General features: G+C 44.9%; 1 protein-coding gene across 1 annotated transcript in view; it reads left to right on the top strand.

Moving 5' to 3' along the window:
- Positions 1-20,198, top strand: part of LOC101074957 (voltage-dependent T-type calcium channel subunit alpha-1I-like) — a 92,301-nt gene that overhangs the window by 57,888 nt on the left and 14,215 nt on the right. Inside the window, 13 exon segments of the mRNA XM_029850636.1 lie at positions 1,901-2,237; positions 2,325-2,710; positions 5,553-5,704; positions 6,763-6,948; positions 8,220-8,337; positions 8,535-8,690; positions 10,289-10,376; positions 10,547-10,713; positions 12,785-12,855; positions 13,083-13,578; positions 14,022-14,122; positions 15,833-15,956; positions 16,534-16,602. Coding sequence (XP_029706496.1) covers positions 1,901-2,237; positions 2,325-2,710; positions 5,553-5,704; positions 6,763-6,948; positions 8,220-8,337; positions 8,535-8,690; positions 10,289-10,376; positions 10,547-10,713; positions 12,785-12,855; positions 13,083-13,578; positions 14,022-14,122; positions 15,833-15,956; positions 16,534-16,602 — 2,451 coding nt within the window.

Here is a 20,198-nt window from a genome sequence, read left to right as displayed (position 1 = left end):
CAAGTAGTGTAATTAGCCTTTTTATTCCCACACTTGCAGAGCCGGTTTTCTCCTCTTCTGCTCCTCATTACGTCTCAGGCTGTAGCTGGGTGGAGAGGAGGGGACCCGCTGTTGTGGCCCCACCTGTCACAGCATTATTGCAAAGAAACAACCTGCTTTGTGAGGCCTTGAGCTCCAGAGAGGCAGTAATTATCATACACACCAACCACCTTTGCGGGACGATCGCGAGTGCTTTTGAGGACAATTTAAACTGAAATGAATTGACTTGCTTTGCCAGAGTGAAGACCGTGACATTTAATTTGTCTTTACAATAATCAAATCATCATGTAAATCAGGCCACCTCGCAATGCTGAATTTTAAATTTAAAGAGACTTTTATAGACATTCATCCCTAAACAAGACTTGTTTTTAATTGAAGGGTGAGACACGATCCAACGCAGCCAGAAATGCAAAACAATGAAGCAGAGCTTTAGGAAAATAAAAGTTGAATAGAATTAAAGAGATGTCCATTGTCACTAGGAGGAGGAGCAGAGGAATAAGGGAGGATGAGGAAGTGGTTACTGATTACCGAGCTTGGTGGTACGAGACCTTCTGCTGGTATGAAAAATGGACAATTTTGACCACTTTGCACTGGGAATCAAAGACTTCACACATGCTGAAGCACTTTTTCTCCAGCTCCTCCACAGTCTGCCGTGGCTCAGAGATCAGAGGGGTGTTATCAAGTCCTACAACCACTATTGATCACAGTCGAAGAGCGTTAGCTTCCATCCTTCCTCTGCCTCTTCGTCCTCTATTCAGCTCCCCTTCTCTGGGTGACTTTGCCCTTTTCTCTTCTCTTCTTTTCTGCTTTTGTGTCCATTAGAGTTACACAGCAGTAACACACACTGCAGAGCCTGAAGCAACCACTGTGGGATCAAATAAAGATGGCTTCATTTTAATTATGGATGGAGCAGAGGGGCCACTTTTAGATAAAGACATCCTGATGTGAGGAAAGTGGGAAAGAATGAGGCAGTGTAAAAACAGGCTTTTCCTCCTCTGATATCATCTTTGAAGACTGTTCTTCCTCACTTGTGTACCACCAGGCTTTCCCTGGTAACAACTACTTTATTATTAATCAAGGGCAGCGGGGTCCAAAGCCAACATTCAGCTGCTCCCCCGTGTTTTCCTCGATCCAAAAATCCTTTCTAGAAGTCAAACACAGAGCTGTGTCTGGAGGAGAAGAGGGCATTTTGTTCTGCCTTGCATTTGTAGCAAAGATGCGTGCGTGAGTGGTTTTCCAGTTTCTTCCTCGAAAAAATTAACGCTGGGTTGACTCTAAACTTCCACTAGAAATGAATTATTCTGACACATGACTGTGGTAACACGTGTCACGATGATCCTCTGATGATCTGGATCCCCAAACGTCTTTACCGCTTAGGCAGGAGTCATCCTCTGTACAAATAAGAACCTTTTTGGTTTCCTGGAATGTCATCTACCCAAAAGGATCCTCCAACTGCTGCCAGGCAGCTTGTTGAATTCAGTTCTGAGCCCATAGAGCAAAAGTTCCTGTTTCAATGTCAACACCTCTGGAAAGGACCTTCAGCACTGATCTGTTTCAGTGTTGGATCTTTGGTTGGATCTTTAGTGCAGAGAAACTTCGAAAATCCGATTCTGATTTCACCTGTAGTTGAGAAGCATTTCCACACAAGACCAGGCAGACAGTGAAGCTGCCGTGAGCTCTTCCAGAGCAGCTCCAGTCTAATAATGGTGTTTCCTTTGTCCAAGAGGAATGTTCGAGATTAATGATGCCTGTCACCTGCTGTAAGAGTGTCACGGTGCTTATTTATCATCCTGTGATCGTTTGTGTTAATCGTCAGATGGAGAAAATCTTACTTCCCTTCGTTGTGGTTCCCCCATCTTAGGTGGGTTCTTTCTTCATGATTAACCTGTGCCTCGTGGTCATCGCCACCCAGTTCTCAGAGACCAAGCAGAGAGAGCACCAGCTGATGCAGGAGCAGCGAGCACAGTGTTTGTCCTCCTCCACCCTGGCGAGCGAGCCCGGAGACTGCTACGAGGAGCTCTTCCAGCTTGTCTGCCACATCCTGCGCAAAGCCAGGAGGCAAACCGTCATTCTGTTCAACACCCTGCGGGGAAAACCTCGCGGGTTCCGCGGCGTCGGGAGAGGAAGAGGAGGAAAAAGGAGGGAGCGGAAAGCCAATGGAAGAGAGGGCCGTCAGAGGGCTGCAATGAGGAGACATGGTACGCAGAGGGACTTTAAAATATGAAGATGGTTCTGTAGACACAGAATAATGGCAGATACAGAGTAGTTGCTCTTTATTGTTTCAGCTGCACCCTGTCCTCACCATAACAAGCCTGACCACACTTCACCCATGGCCCTCACCTCCGCCTCCGTCAGAGACGGCTGCCCCCAGTGTGCCACGGCCCTTTCGCTCTCCGATGGAGTCGGTCCAGTTTGCACCGAAAAGGATGAAGCGGACGATGGAGCCGTGGAGGAGACCGATGGGGAGGGGGTTTCTTCCAGTAACAAAGAGAAGAGACGGGAGGGCGCCGCAAACCACAAGGGCTGCTGCCCCAGGAGAACATGCAAGGACATTTGGTACGGCACCCGGGTGAAGCTGTGGGAGATCGTGGAGAGCAAATACTTCAACAGAGGCATTATGATCGCAATTCTCATCAATACCATCAGCATGGGCATAGAGCACCACGAGCAGGTACTGTACTTTAACCTCCAACTCTTTATCTTTCCAACGTGCTGTTAATTAGCTTCATGAGGGCAGAAGGACCCGATGGTTGTGGGGCCTTCACAAAATGTAACTGGTGATCAGATTTAATCAATGAAACATAGTTTCATACGTATCTTTAACTTCAGCCTTTCTCTTGTTTCCTGTAGCTCTGCTTTGTGCGCTCTTTGTGGTTTTATCAATATTTCCGGCTCTTTCTATACCATCGCCCACTTGCGCCTGCCACTGCCACAGCGGTGGGTCGTCTCTCATGTTGGGGAGAGTTAAAAATAGCCTGAGACACAACGAGCGAGGCAGACACACACTTTGCTCCTTTAAGGGCGAGGAAACGGCAAGTGTCGGTGGTTGCACCTCCCTTTCAACAAACCAAACTTACACCCCTTTTCTGTGTGAACGGTGGGGCCGATGCCTTATCTCAGTTCTGTGGGCCTCCTCTTATAATGATAATAAGGTGAAATATGGAAGGAAATATCGCAGGAAGGTGGTCACAGGCATTCTCCATTAACTTACATATTTACTCGCCATATATTATTAATTTGACAGCCACTGGAGCATCAATAACCCAATTGCATGATGGGTACTTTGGATGGCTGACAGGGATGGATGGAGATCAAACAGCACTGTTGAATAAGCATCTTTCTCAGTCGAAAATGTCAACATTCAACAAAGTAATTGATGGATGGATGTTGGCGGGGCAGCCACGCTCTCCATCGATATACTGAGGGACACCTACGTGCTTTCTTCCTTCAGATTCTCTGGGCATGGTTGTCAGACGCAAATTGAATTCATGGCAGAACGCAAACATACGTATTTGGCAATTATGAGCACAACTAGGTCAAAGCGTTCAGAAACAAGATCCTAATTAGCTTTTGGGGGGGGCAATCTAAGAAGCAGCGCAGAGAGCAGCGTGTTTTAGAATGAAAGAAATTAACAGTTAATAATGCAGCCAAAATATATTATGTGATTTAAGCCTCTAATTCCACCTGAGGATGATTAGGAAGCAGCTGGCAGAAGCACATGCGGCTGCATTTACCACCGGTTAAAACAGAATTATTTTCTCTGTTTGCCAGCAAATAACATTACACAATGGCAGATTTTAGCTGTGTTAGCTTTGTTCTGTTGTACAGGTACAACCAGCGTGCATCTCATGTTACACCTTTGAGTGCACAGAAAGGGAACGGAGAGTAGATTTATAATAGCATAGTGGATTTAGTTTATTTTGACTTCCACCCCACTGTGGGTCTGTGAGTCTTGAGAGAGTCTTTGCTATCAGACTAGCAAACTATTGTTTACCTGCGGGTTTCATTGCACAGTGAATATGTTATACCCCACCCCCCCCCCCCCCACCCCCACCCCCACCCCAACCCCCCCACCCCCATATCTTCAGGGAAATTGCTGTTATTATTATTGTTATAGATACCCAGCATACTTTTCGAAGATCCTTTCCACTTCGCTAAAGCAGTGAGCCAATGGGATGGTATTTTCTTTTTTCAGACATCAGCAGATAGAAAAACAAAATTTTAGATCTGTTCTCAGGTCTGCAGTAATGAGATGGCAGTAATGGATCTCCAGGGGCTGTCAACAATGTTTGGCTGGTCTGCAATCGGTGATGCTAACAGTGGTGGATATGCATCATTAGCCTGTGTTTTCTCACAGCTAAACACTCATTAGTAATGACAAATATAAAGCATGCACACGCACTCACCCCCCCCCCCCCCCCCCCCCCCCCCCCACACACACACACACACACACATCATTGTACTCCAATCTTTGTGAGGTCTTTCATGGATACTGTATATTGCATTTCCAAACTCCTAACCCTAACCCACTATCACCATCCCACCTAGCCCCCGACCCTGACCCCTGACTTTCAACTAAACCTAACCTTCAATCCACATCTTATTCCCCCAAATAGGGCTTTGAAGTCACAATGTCTCCACTTTCCTAGTATAATATGGATTATGGTAGTCAGTATGTAGCAAGTACAACAATACATACATACATACATACATACATACATACATACATACATACATACATACATACATAGAGGCACGTAAACGCAATACACACTGTCCTCATTGATTCTGGAATAGTGAAAATGTCAGAAGCATCATCAGTGAGGTAAAAGAGGGGCTCTGTGGAATAGAGATGTGCTGGAATCGTGATTGAATTTGTGAGTGTGCCAAATTTAGATCCCTGTGTGTGTGTGTTCTTGGGTAATTTGACCCGGGCCAGACAGAAACAGAGAGAGAAACTTAAACTGTGTCAGGAGAGAAGAGAAAAGACAGACATTGATGCGCATTGACACAGCATGAGACTGACAGCCAGAAGCTATTGTGAAGGCAATTTTACAGTGAAAGGCGAAAAAAAAAGGAAACGCATTAAACCAGCTGCCGCTGTTCATGTACTTAAAAGCATGAATGGACTTATCGGCATGTCTAAATTTATCCATCTAATAGCAGAACATCAATAAGAGTCACTGCCTGGATTTACAGTTCAACATCAGAACCGACGCCGGGAGGAACATCCGTCTTTTTCTCTAAGGTGGCAACAGTGGCACCTTTTATAACAACTCATGCAGCATACATAATTAATAAGAGGAAATGTGCTGCACTTTATTTTCTTGTTCCTCGCTTTGTTAGGAGGTGAAAAACCCAGAGATCCAATCATACATTGGATTGGATATGGTTGGACTGTGTCCTGTACAAGTTGGCCAGATGAAGCCAAAATCCTTTTTTGTCAATCCTTTTTTTTCCTGTAATTTTTTCATGTTTTCTAATCTGAGTATCTGGTCACTCTGCCTTGTCAGCCGGAGGAACTCACCAATGTCCTGGAGATCTGCAACATCGTCTTCACCAGCATGTTCTCCTTGGAGATGATCCTCAAACTGACAGCCTTTGGCTCTTTCAACTACCTGAGGAACCCCTATAATGTCTTTGATGGAGTGATTGTCATTATAAGGTATTTACCAGAAGCACACATCTTTAATATAGAGCAGTAGCAGTAGGACAAAAGGGGGTTTGAGATTGGAAGACCAAATAATGCAGATCCAGAGCTGCTGCGTAAATTATGCTGGTCTTTGCCAGGGTGTCAATCCCACTCTCCATTTACTGAAATGTACCACCTGTATATATTTGGATGCCAAAGCGGGCAGACAGCAGCAAACACCTTCCCGTCTTTTGTTGTGAGCCTGCGGCTTCAGGTGATCATTCTACCTTTGATCTGTCTGCCATTTTCCCCCATTATGATGGGATCAAATATGCATCAAAGCTGCTAAAACTGAGCAAGATCAAATGTGCAGCCCGTCACAGAAGCTGTTGATTGAACGTATCCGCATCTGTCACCTTATCTGCCTCCATTACAAATGTGCCTCCCTTCATCTATGTGAAGGTTCTCAGATAGGCATTCAGAGTTTGCTCCCTGAAAGTGCCCCTATTCAATCGCTGCCGATGCTGTTCTGATGCCGTTCTGAAAGCTTTGATAAGCAGCCCGCTGCAGGACGCATATCTGTAAAACCTGACTGTTCTTTTGAGCATAACTCTCTGCTCGTGATAAGCACCACAAAACTCTGCCAGAGATCAAAACTTTTTCCTGTCGCAATTAAGAAAGTATTAAACTCAGTTTGATTTATACTGTCCCAAACACAGGCCTGACGTGGCACCTTAACCCCGGATGAGGCTGGTTAAAACGTATGTTGAGCGAGCTGGGAGGAGTTAATGGGTTTCAAAGGAGTCCGTCTGGTTTTGGGTGTCTGAGTCTGCCTTTGTCTAACGTGGAGGACAGAAATAAAGAAACCTGGAAGCCCAGATCCTTACTCACAGCAGCATTATAGGAGCTGACAGCCTCCCTTCTTGCAAAACATAAGCAAGAGTGGCACCGTTGCTTGATGGTCCTCCAGATGAGACCACCACTGCAGCCCTGATCAGGAGAGGGCTCCCATTTATTCATGCCACTCTAGATTTGGTGCTTTTTCAGGTCTTTGGCTTCCATCTCTCAGCTCTGCCTGTTTTTCTCCTAAGTGTGTGCGAGATTGTTGGCCAGTCCGACGGAGGTCTGTCTGTGCTGAGGACCTTCAGGCTGCTCAGGGTCCTGAAGCTGGTCAGGTTCATGCCGGCCTTGAGGAGACAACTAGTGGTGCTCATGAAGACCATGGACAATGTGGCCACTTTCTGCATGCTGCTCATGCTCTTCATCTTCATCTTCAGGTGAGGATTAGCCTAAATCAGTGGTCTCAAACTCAATTTTCCTCGGGGCCGCTGTAGGCAGAGTCTGGGAGAGGCTGGGCCACATCGGGTTTTCCACAAGAAATGCTCTGATCAAAACATTCCAATGTTCTCAAATATCTTTATTTTTAAACACAAAATAAGATGGAAAAATAAATAAACAACTTAAGAATGAATAAGAGAATAATTCACTCAATCAATAATAATAATAATAAAAATAGAAATTGTCTGTGCTCATCACCTACCTTTCTCTTCACTGCAGGCATGTGACATGTTTGGGACTGTGTAATATATATAATTCCACTTTGGTGCCACTGAAGTTTCTGTTTCAGTGTTTAGCCGACACACCCCCACACACACTACACACCATGGGCATAGGGGTGGGATTACAAAATAGTCCCTACCATTTTATCTTAACATTGCGAAAATCTATATTCAGTAATATAAATATTTCAATAAACTACGTATGTGGCAGCATTAATAAAAACTATTTTAAATTACTTCACGTTTTGTTTAAGAGAGGCTCCGAGATGTATTCGGAGCTATGATAACCCGCTATTGCGTCGCTATTTCATTGGTTTTCGGACGCCGCCTGGGCTGTGATTGGTCCTCTAAGAGAGGAGGTGTAATGTCACAAATTTGCGAACATGCCCGGCCGATGTCCCGCCCCTGACAGCCATATACCCCACCGTGATTGGTAGGTTCGTTCAGCTCTGCAAAAAACACTGTAAAGTGCCATTCATATCAAACTCGCGGGCCGCACTAACATTAAACTTTCATATTAAGGTGGGGGCCACAAACTATTGTCCCGGGGGCCGCAGTTGGCCCGCGGGCCGCGAGCTTGAGACCACTGGCCTAAATGATCCGTCACAGTGAGGCTTTATTCATTCCCTGTAAGAAAAATGGACACTTCACCTTCTAATAGACAACACATGCTCATTTATGAATTTGCCTGTTTGCCCAGTTCGATTCCAGGTGCTTTGTGCATGTTGAACAGGAAGGTCATCATGTTCCAGAGCAGTGTTTTGTTTGCTGGCAAAGCAACTGAAGGACTTGAGTCTTTCTGAAGCCAGCAGCAACTGCCCTCACCATTTTTATCTCCATGTTTGTTATCTTTTTGAGTGCTGCTCTTCATATGAATGAAGGTTTTCAGTTGTTTATGATGAGACAGCCTTTGATATCCATAAAGCTCCTTAAAAAACATTGATGTGCTGTCTCCTAGCCTGATCTGTTGCTATGCTGTTGTGTTGCAGCATTCTCGGGATGCACATCTTTGGCTGTAAGTTCAGTATCAAAACAGAGACGGGGGACACGGTACCGGATCGGAAGAACTTTGACTCTCTGCTCTGGGCCATTGTTACTGTTTTCCAGGTAACAATATTTCTTTTTTTCACTTTTAACTAAACAAAATGAGTTGCTACGCATGATAAATGTACTTGTCACATTTCTATCTATATGCAGGCAACAGTCGTGCAAATTAACATTCAATACAACACCCATTTTTTCCGTTCCTTGATCTGAAACACTAATCTTCGTATTCTCTGGACCTATCATGTAAATTTCCACAGATTCTGACGCAGGAGGACTGGAACGTGGTTCTGTACAACGGTATGGCCGCCACGTCACCACTAGCTGCTCTTTACTTTGTGGCCCTCATGACTTTTGGCAACTATGTCCTGTTTAACTTGCTGGTGGCGATCTTGGTGGAAGGATTTCAGGCAGAGGTAAACAAGCTTGTCACCGCATTTTACTCCTTATGTGACCTCAAAAAGCCCCGATGTTGATTTTACACTTCATTTTACATTCACTTAATTGCATTCACATCAACAATTGGGACAGTGTGTGGATCTTCTTATCATTTATATGAGTTGCAACCTTCCACAGTATCAGTAGTACTTGTTACAAAAAACAAATCAACATGAGCGTGTATACAATTCAAGCAATGACAGTGTTTTATCTAGATAGTCTTTCAGATCGCCTGTTGGTGTTTGTGTGAGTTATAAAAGTTGCTTCCCACTATCCGTCATTTCTTCATTCTCTGCTGGATGGACAGCTGACCATCCATCTGTCTGAGTTTCTCAAGGATTGAGGACTCTGACCTTTGCAGCTGACCTTCATAGCTAAAATAATCCCAAGCGTCTGTGACATATTGATTTTCATAAAGACTGGGCTGAGCAGAAGGACGTGTGCAGTTACAAATGATGAAGCATCTCAGAGCAAAGACACAAAAGGAAGACATTCACGTGTATTTTAAATGTCTGCGGGTGTCTTAAGATCATTCTGCTCTGAATGCTTTTATCTTTTTACCAAAGGTGTCGTAAGGAGGATGCTATTATGTGTGGTACCTGGCAACCACAGCTGCCAGCGTTTAGCAACCGCTGAAAAATGACAAATGGGGGTTGTTTTCCAGGATCATTGCCTCTGTTGCTCCCTTGGTGTTCCTGAGTGGATACACTATACAATGTATTCCTATACTACAATATTCAGCTATATTTCTTCTGGCTGATCTTCTTCACCAGACATCATTCTTCTCCAATTGTTGAAAGTAGCTTCGAAAGGGACTGAAAGCAGTCATAAAGCTGCGCATTTAGGTAAAGTGCCATCTCCATAAAACACTCACTGAAAACATGGCAGGCTTGTCTGCTGCCGACTATCAAACTCCTAGATGTATCGGCACAAAACTGCCATGTAGTTGATTGATTTCGTGCACTGATCAAAACATTAGCGCCTGTGTGAGATGAAGCTCCGATCTGCCAATTGAAGAGGAAACTGACACTAATCAGCCAGCTTTTGATTGATCCTTCTGAAATGTCAAACTCAAATAGCCTCATCTTTCTCTACGTCATTGCGATTGACACGTTCTCTGGCTTATTGGCTCCGCTGCATCCTGAACCTTCAACCACAGGAACATCAGAAAAGGCCAAAGAGTTTTATCACAATCCAGGGCTGAATACTAATGAAGCCCAGGGTCCAAGCAACCACATCCAGATCAGTATCACCAGAGGTCTGGATATAAAGCTCAAGAACACAACAAGACACCACTGGAACTACAGGAGAAGCTGGCGCAGGAGGGAGGGGGAAAGGGTGAGGTAGAGAGAGGTCAGGAGACAGCCAACCTAAATGTGGAATAAACACAAAGCATTTTGCTCCTGAACCTTTCGGAGATTGTGAAGTTGATTATTTTAATACAGGAACTGAGAACTGAGTCATAGGTAGATGTTGGTCCAGTCGATTGCTCTAACTCTAACCCTGTGGTCACAAAGTGTTTCACTGCACATTAAGATGTCCTGAGTAATTATTTCTAAACCTCTTGTGTCGCTAGGGAGATGCTAACCGCTCCAATTCCGATGACGACCGCTCTTCTTCCAACTTTGATGAAAGTGAGAAGCACGACTCGATAAAGCTGTCTGGTAAGCTGAACACATATTCATTCTTTTTGTACTAATATCAGCCAGGATGATCAACCTTCAGAGATAACCAACAGCACCCTGAGACACGTTGCCAGGGAGATATCCTGGAACGTGGAGAGCCACGCTCAGAAAAGAGTAATGTAGGATTTCTTCCTCCACTCTTTCTGTAGACCCGAGGATCTGCACACTGACACCAAATGGCCATCTGGAGCTAGGCGGCTGTTCTAGTTCCAGGGGGTCCTACTCTTCAGAGAGGCGGAGCGTCACTGTGGACTCGAGGAAGAGCAGCGTGATGAGCCTCGGCAAGAGCAGCCTGGAGAGACGCTCCCTTTCTTTAGTACGTAATCCCAGACTGGGTTCACACCCAACATCAAGGGATTCTCTTCAAATGCTGCAAATCACATGTTAAATCATTTTCCAGAGTTCCTGCCTTTCAAAATTCCTTTAAAAACATGCTGTTCTTTACAACCACAGAGGAAGGAGCCAGCCATGAATAATTCTTTTGCCTACACTTTGGCAACAACTATCAGTAGTTACCAGGACAGCTAATAGAGCCACAAAAAGCTTTTTTTCTGGTTGGTTAATATCAGTAGAGTCGATCGCAGGCCATCGACGAGTTACTGATGTGCCTCGTCACCCATCTACACCACAGCCCATCAGCTTTTAATAACATTTTAATAATCTTGGACCCCAGTTAAGGATCAGTGCAACTGTTACTGAGCAGTCAAATGCAATTACCAAGGATCAAGTGCGTTTTCAAGCAAGTCGGGAGCACCGCTGTTAAAACAGCGGTGCTCCCTGAGCAAACAAACCTGGCTCCAGAGGAAAATGTCAGGTGTCAGGTTACATGTGTGGATATTTCAGGAGATTTTTTGACTGTTTGCTCTTCCTCTGACTGGTCTGAGTGGTCGGCCACCTTGAGCTGACCTTAAGCAGAGTCACAGTCGCTTCAAAATGAAGATACAATGACAAGATACCTCCTTATTTAACAGTGTGAGGTGAGCTTATGAGTTTTGCTGAAGATTTAATAATTCTGAAATGAATTTTAGAGCACCATTTGAGTTGAAACATCTATCTTCTGAACACTTTTAGTGAACTGCCTGTGCTTCATCTTCTGCTCATCTGTGATGTCATGCATACAACCAAACCTCGATGCTGTAATGGAGCAGCTATTTTAATACTGTGGACTTTAAGCGAGACAACTTGTGCCACTGCAACTCGTACTGGACCTTTTCCGGTTAGAAAATTTAGAAGAGAAGAGCATAGAAAACACGGAGATGCAGACAGGAAGTGAGATGAATTGCAATGACAAAAGCAAGTGGAAGTGAAATGGATGATGAGCTGCTGTTAAGGCGTTATCACCACTGTGACCTCTGAGGTGATCAAGAAACAACACACGGTGCAGACTCTTCTTCCTCTCGGTGGAACCTCATCTTAATCACAGTGGAGTCTCCTCGTTTTCACAATGGCGTCTCTTCCTCTTCTTAAGGGTGGAGTTTCGTCCTCTTCTCCAAATCCTCCTAGCTAGAAGAGATGAGCAGAAACAGCCTCATCATCACCTTCAACTAATGCTACTGCTCTTAGTAAATGATTTAAAGGTGCACTATGCAAATTGTAAATCAAGATTTATATCCACATGCCCCTCCCCCATCCATCTCGTCGGTGATTGGTTGGACCATGGTTTGTTCGGTTTTGGTGAACCAACTGTTTTATCATCTTTTATTTTATGTTTACTACCCCCGTGTCATCTCAAGAGACCCACCTTTTCACTGTCTATTCAGGGAACAGGCAGCTAGCGGATTAAGGGGAGATGCTGACAAACTAAGACAAAAGAGAAACCGTGCAAGATTGCATTGTTCATACTTAGCCTATTAGAGGAACAAATGATTTTGACAGAGGAGTGTGGGTCTAGAGAGGTTTATGGTTCCTCCTGAGTGAACGGCAGCGCTGCTCTGTGTAGGTTCTGCTCTTACTTAATAGCCAACGTGCACGATTCACTGCAGTTTCTATCGAGACTGATGCATATCCTCGGGTGTATGAGCTCAGGCTGTGACTGATGACTTGTAGCTCTCCTATATATATGTAATTACATCTCACAATGAGAGGATTAGACACGTGGAAACAAACAGAACAGGTTCTCCTCCTCTGAGTAGAACTGTTACTCCAGGCACTTTAGATTTACCTCAATGTCAGCAGGCTAATATGAAAAGCTTTTTAATGCCGATTTTTTAACTTTTCCAGTAATTTATCCTGGGAATTTGTCACGTGTTTTTGTTGGACATACCTTTCTTCAAAGATTTATAAATCAAATGATGCTTCACTGATTCCATTACTGAAGCTTAAACAGGAATTAGCTAAAATCAAACGAATGCTAATTCATTTTAATTAATTTAATATCTGTCTCTCAGCGTCATGGCCGCAGTTCCAATTACCACAACTGGGGGCGCCCTCTCCCTCCACATTCAGGATGGAGTCGCAGGTAAGTGATTATGTTGGGAGGGTTATTTCAGGTAATGAATTCTTAATGTCCTCATTAAACCTTAATTAAACAACCTGGAAACAAACATCAAATCTTCTTCAGAGTTTGTCAATCTTATTAACTTAACGACAGAGCGCCACAGAGTCTGTTGATGAACTCTATTTATACTTTGCAAGTTGTTCATCAATATTTAAAACTTCCACCTTTTGATACCTCCTGTTTTGCAGGTCCAGCTCAAACAGTCTGGGTCGGAGGAGTTACGGCTTTGGAGGGGCTCCACTTGTAGGAGGAAGTCTGCGCGTGCGCAGCAGCTGCTCCCCCCAGTCTTACCCCTATTCCGCAGAACAAGAGTCCCTCCTCACTCATCCTTCCCACTCTCACCATCCTCTATCCAAACATCACCCACCCCCACCTCTGCTGCTGTCCAGACACTTTGCTAGGAGGAGGGATCGACGGGCCCTTTCCCTGGAGCTCCCAGAGCTTCTCCGCGCTGGAGGACAACCTCCAGGTCACCCACCCTTCCACCCAGATACTGGGAGGAAGAGCGGGTGTGGTGCCGGGGGCTCTGTCACCGGAGGCTCTGGGATTGGAAGTGGACTGGGAGGGGGGCACCGGGATTGTAATGGCAAGACGCCGGGTATTCACACTCGGCTGATGTCTGAGGTTTTCCCACAGGTCAACGCGCGTAAAGATCGTGCAGATCTGGACGAAGAAACAGATTATGTGAGTCCCTGAAACAAAACACTTATTCTGAGGATATAGATTTGGTCAAGATTAAGAGAGGAGCTTTACAGCTGCTGCTTGGAGCTTACTACTGAGAGCTACTGAGAATGTAAATGAGAATTGTGGTGGGGGTAGGTGTTCAACCGGGCCAGAATATTACATTATGTAACTGCTTTAGTGGCTTTTTCAGTCAATTTATGGAATTTCCTGGCATACGGAATGCGTCATGATTAAATCTGAGTGGTCCTACTGCAATGTTTAAACAGTTTTTACTCAAGTTGAAGGTGGGTGAATCAAAACAAAACTGGTAGAGGTCAAAGGTCGTGCAAATTCTCCTCCTCTTAAAGCTGCTAGCTGTTCCAGCATTGAGTTAAACATGCTTAGATGAATGAATTTTCATCCCTCCTCTCTCTCTCTCTCTCTTTTTCTCATCCTTCCCCCAGAGTTTGTGCTTCCGCATCCAGAAGATGATAGAGGTGTACAAGCCCGACTGGTGTGAGACCAGAGAGGACTGGTCCGTCTACCTGTTTTCCCCACAAAACGGGTAAATTGAGTGTCTTCCTCCTATGGACAGTTTACAGCAGAGGATTTCCTTCAAGCCCGTCAGCGCCTACAGAAACAAATGTTCAGCTTTTTGTCCTGATCCAGAAGATGGAGGCAGGAGCAGCAGTCAACCCATTTGTTTGTTCACACTCAGCTGTCTTCTGCCTTCTCCGATGGCTCGTTAGTGATGTCAACACGTCCTTCCGTCTTTCTTTTTGTTATTCTAGACAGTCTTATTGACTGTGGCCTCCCAGTTGTGGGTGCTCTCTTTGTTTGTGTCATTCTGTTTTCTCCAGCTGTCGATGCACTGCTGGCAGAAACACCCCTGAACGCAACACCAAAGAAAAATGGCTCAGTTATCCAATCGCTCATTCACTTGACTCCCCGTGTGCTGATGGCCACTCAAGGGAAGCCGGGACTGGGGGCTGTGTTTTGGCATCCTGGCAGGTGCCATCTGTCATGCAAGGGCTGTGTGTGTTGGTGGTGTTAGGCCACAAAGTGTGTAGTGTTCCTGCGTGTTTGCGTAGGAGCATATGCAGATCGCTGCCTTGTTTATGCCTTGTTACGCCGTTTACGTCTGAGTGTAGGTGAGAGCATATGAGCTCGCGCACTAATGAGAAATATAAGCTAAATTGGACAGACAGAGATGGAATCAAGCCAAGGAGAGAAGCTGCATCTCAGGCAGGACGAGGTTCCCACACCAGGTCACGATCAATGTGGATGGGGCGGTCTGCCAGATTTGGATCCGATAGCTGAAGGGACAGTGTCCTCAGCAGCCACATTAGCACATTGATTCCTGCAGCCAGAGATCAAGAGCAACAGTAGGTAAATTCTGTCCTCTTATAGGTGCCAGATGAGCTTTAGTGGCCTCTCGGGGGCTGCTGTTGCTGGATATGGAGCCAGAAACAGAGCAGTACTGCAAATATCTGCAAAATATCTGTGGAACAGGACCTAATGTACAGATGTCACTCATGAGGTTGCCGAGACTTTTGTACTTGTATTTCCAGTAGCCACAAACTAGGATCAGCCACCAGAGTTGAAGACATGGCCAATTTTTAGAGATGACTTTTAGAGATGATTTTTTATTGTCATTTTCAAACATTTAAACAAAAAGTAGCCTCTATCCTCCTGACTCACCTGTGATGAGGGCAGAGCAGCCTACAGCAGAAAGCTGGATGTAGTAGTGCTGAGCAGAGACCTTGGTTTTAACTGTGGACTCAGGCAGGTATACGTGTGTCAATCCTTCCTTTTCCCTACATTTTCTGGTTTCAAATGTTCTGTTCCGGTTTCTGGTTCATCTGCTCCACCACCTTAGTCAGATGAGGGTTAATTGCTTGTGTTCCTCTCCTGTTTTGGACAGAAAATAAAATGGTCACACAGAGCTGAGTGTCTGAGATTAAAGGTTGTGAAAGTCATTGGGGAAGAAACAATAATGAAAAACGTATTTATTTGATAATGGTTGAACAAAACCAAAGTGAAAGGGCTACAGTTACTAACACGTGTGCTAGATGGAGTTGTTTGTGTTCCCACATGCAATCTGGGCCTATTTAATCACACATTTAGCTTCCAGCATGAGTCACTGCAGGGCAGCGGCTCTGAAAACTAAAGGTTATTTTACGTGGTTTCGGCCGTCCTAGCGCTGAGAGATGGAATCTACTGTCACATTGGTGTATCTATCCTTAGTTTTATGCCCTCTTCTCTTTACCTCCAGGTTCCGGCTGCTCTGCCAGTCCATAATCGCCCACAAGCTCTTTGACTACGTGGTTCTGGTCTTTATCTTTCTCAACTGCATCACGGTGGCCCTGGAGAGGCCGAAGATACTCCAAGGCAGTGTAGTAAGAATACATTTCCCTGAATCTTTTCAATATTCTGCAACAACACATCAAACTTTATTGATCCTTCGTGCCGCAGTTTCTCCTTTGGATCAAATCAACGGTACCAATAGGAGCCCGTTCAGCGCAGCAATATGTGATTTATGTTGATGATTTATGAGGATGATGATGTCATGATGCAGCATATCATCACATTATTTGAGGGTCTCTGGTATTAAATCAGGCTCTGCAGATGATTTTGGTCCCTCAACAAGCTGCTTCTCATTTGAAAGCAAAATCTAAATTGGTAAAATGCGTCTGTAAATGATGGATGAAAGAGCAATTTGATTATACTGGAGCTCCTGCATCAGTGGCTTGTGGGCTTGGAGCTGGATTCTGATATCGAGCACGTTTCCACAAGCAGAAGGTGTTTTAAACACATTTCGAGAGTTCACGTTAACGCTCTGCAGCTCTTTGAACTTCGGCTTCGAGATTTAATGGTGAATAACGAACCAGAGCAACAAATATCTGTTCAGGAGGATGGAGAAAATTGCTGTCCTGCTCTTCTTTCACTCTTTTAATTGTCATTTTTTTGAACCAGGAGAGGGTGTTTCTCACAATCTCCAACTATATCTTCACCACCATCTTCGTGGCTGAGATGACCGTCAAGGTAAAACATCCTTTTTTCTTCTTTCATCTCTTTCTGTCCCCCATCTCCACCTTCCTCTCTATTATTCATTCCCTTTCGCCGCTTCATCCCCTCATCATCTCACTCAAGCCTCTGACGGCATTATTTCATCTTCCCTCTTTCATCAGTCACTCCTTGAATTGACCAAAGTCCATTAAATTCTCCTCCACAGATTTTCCCTCAAGTTTGTGGTTGCGACATTTCACAAAAAAATCACTCCTGAAGATCTGCAGAAGCAGTTTCCTGACATAATCCTTCCTTTTTCCCTCCTTTTCCCTCCTTTTTCTGCTCCAACTGTGCAGATCTTTCAGTTCCTGCTTCCTGACAGCAGAGTTGTAACGTTCCATTAGAGCTGCTCAGCAAGACAATGAAGTTAATTAGAAAGCGCTCTCTCTGTCTTCATCTCGCCTTTGGCTAATCCTGGACAGTCCTGTCAATAAACACACACACACACACACAAACACACACACACACACGGTTTTCCTCATCTAATCAGATGCCCAGAAGACAGGCCATCGGCCATTATTAAGGACATTGTGTCTCCATTAGAACCATCCTACTGATACACCACTGTGAAATACAGATCATCTCCACATCCGGGCAGTGACGTGCCTCTGGCCTCGGGTTGAACTTTTCCTCCTCCATCTGCTGCCTGGATCCTTGTTTACCTCCATTCCTCCGATCGGTCTTCCGATCGCTCACATCGCCGCCCTGAGCTGCTCACGATTAAATTTTTGCGTCTCTTATCACTAGCTCGGCTCTTTTGTCTCGCTGTGGGTAATTCAATCATGGGCGCACCATTGTTATCTACTTCATTTTCAGAGCCAAACTCCAGGCAGCCGCTCGCTTCCCCATCTCATCTCTGGCTGCACTGCCGCGTGCACGCCTCCGCTTGCGCTGCGATCAGAGGTGTGACCGCTGCAGCCGCTGGAACATGAACGATTGGTGTGTGCAGATGAGCCTGGTCTCATTTGTCAACAACATAAATCCGTTTGGATCATTGAGATGTTTACTGGAACACGAAGGTGAAATCGTTCTTCCCATGTGGCGAGACAGGACTTGAAAGATGAAGGCGCGTACAGTTGAAGCCTTTTCTTCAACATGGTTTCATCAGAGTCAAACCTGCGTGCTTTCACGTTTCACTTGGACCTTCTCCCTTTTGTTCTGGAGTATTTCTCATGAATATATGAAGCAATGAGACGCTGTCAGAAAGCGGACCGATGTGAGGTTTTCTTTCCTGGACAGCTAAGATAATCAAGCCCTGCAGTCATGTTTGTGTCATAACAGGGCCGATCTAGCCCAGCTGCCCTCCGTGTGTCTTCATCTCCTCCCATCGCTTCTCCTCTTCCTCATCTTCTCATCCCTGTCCATTTGCTCTTTATATGCTGTTCCCGGCCTTGCCAGTCTGTCTCTCAGGAACACTAATTAATTAAGCTTGTATCTCTAAGGCATCACGGAGAAGGCCTCATTTCCTGCACACGCACACGTACAAACACACACCCATACACACACACACACACACAACCCTGCACACCACTGACCTCAGACTTTAGCCTGTATTTTGAAGCTGGAGAAGGAATAGGTGGCTGAGGTTCAGCTGTCAGTTCTTCACACATTTCCAGAGTCCTGAGGTGCTTTGTTAGGCTGCTACACCCAGAATTTCACGGGAGGCAGCTAAAATTTGCCACAGCAGAAAAGCATAGCGCACTCCTAGAATAAAGCCTGAAATATGATAATTAACGTTTCGCTAACTGGATCATTAGTGTGCAGCAGCAAAGAAATTGAGTTTGGCTGTGTGCGCTGAACCTTAACATTGCCCATTAAATCCCAGTAGAACATGACTTTATTTTCACGAGAGGATTACAAGCACTTAGCGTTTTGCCTATCAAGGAGGACAGAACTCGATAACAAAAAACTTTTTGAGGGTTTTTTTGTAAGAAAATGTGACAGAATCTAAAAATAGCAGTGATAACATGCGAAAAGACAGAAATACAAATTTAAATATTCCAAAACTGTGTTGGGCCCTGTCGTGCAATTAAAGCAGGAAATGAAACCAAAGAATGATGTTAAATTCAAAGTTGAAGAATGACTGGGCGGTCTGAACTACTCCTTATCAAGTCGTTCCTTACTGGTTTTAATGGCTAACAGTTGATGAATGGCCCGGAATAGTTTAAAAACCATCACTAATTGAACAATTTTGGTCTAGTGGTTCGAGGCTGTAACTTGCAAAGTGCTGTGCAGTACATGGATTTTGAATGTGATTGTGACTGTCTCCCGCTGCAACAATGAGGTCAGCTGATCCTGTTGCAGATTAGCAGATTTTGATGATAGCACTGATGGCAGCGACCTGCCATTGATTCCCCGTGTATCATGTTTTATCACAGCGCTGTTTGATCTGCTTAATGGAGGCTGCGCAGCAGGCCGATACTCCCAAGGGTGCTTCAGAATCTCGGGCTGCTATTAATATCAGTGTCTGCGTGTTGGAGCTGGCTGTGCAGCTGTTGAAAGATGACGAAAGGCCTGTCGTATCCAATGTGACAGAGCTGAGATCTGTGCCACGCCAGGAACGATGATGTGTCTTAATACACTGAGGGTTTTGGACACCGGACACGCTTCTTTTGTTTCTCTATACTGGTGTCGGCTTTGCCACCCTTTTACGGCCTTTATTATTCTGCTTTCTCACCTTCTGGTTCTGAGCCTGTACATTATTTAAGTGATTCCCTAACAATCACCAGCTCCCGTCCTTTAAACCCTTTTTTCACTTTCTTTGTGTTGCTGTGGTGACCGTCTTGGAGTTCAGTATCGAAGAAGCTGTGGAGATTTTTTATTCCAAATAGATCTTAAGAAAGAGTCAGATACTCCACAACGTCATCGTGCCTCCTGCTCTACAGCCCAGATGATGTGGAAACATCTGCAGCTTTTCTTCCATCCTCTACGCTTTGATTCCATTAGCTTTGTTGCTTTTCTCTGACACCCCGACCTTCGATTGCTATCTCACAGTCTCCACACAATTTTAATCTCCAGCCACTCAATCGTGTCTCTTCATAAAGTTCCCGTCTCCCTCCTCCTCCTCTGCTCAGCCAAAAGTGTCTAAATGTGTTACCTGGATTGATTGATCCCAGTTTTAGCCTCTTTGTCCCACTAAAACCAGTAACTTTTCTCATTAGTCTCCCCTGACCTCTAAGAGCCTCCAGGTTGACTCCCAAAGTCTCTCTAAAGCCCTGAAAAATATACTAGGATAATTGCAAACTCCATAAAAGTGTGATTATGTTAAATATTTACTGGTACCCCACCAGGGCGCAATGAGGAAGTCTCGCTTCCACTCTTGGACGTCTCTATGGAGCTGATGTGTCAGACAGCTTTGAGACTTTAGAGTGTGTTTGATTTAAGAGGATTATGGCAGAGTGCAGTGTCCAGCACAAATGTGCGGGATAAAGATGGTAAAACCCTCTTTCGAGTTCTTTGTAATGACAGAATTTTCCCTCCATCACAAAACAGTCGGGCAAAATGCAGCCTCCACATAAAGGGCTTGATAAGCCCTCATGCAGCGCTTTAATTCTGTGGGTTGATCATTGCAG

Source organism: Takifugu rubripes, chromosome 17, assembly GCF_901000725.2.
Source record: "Takifugu rubripes chromosome 17, fTakRub1.2, whole genome shotgun sequence".
Taxonomy (NCBI): Eukaryota; Metazoa; Chordata; class Actinopteri; order Tetraodontiformes; family Tetraodontidae; genus Takifugu; species Takifugu rubripes.
This window is presented reverse-complemented; position numbering and strand designations above follow the sequence as displayed.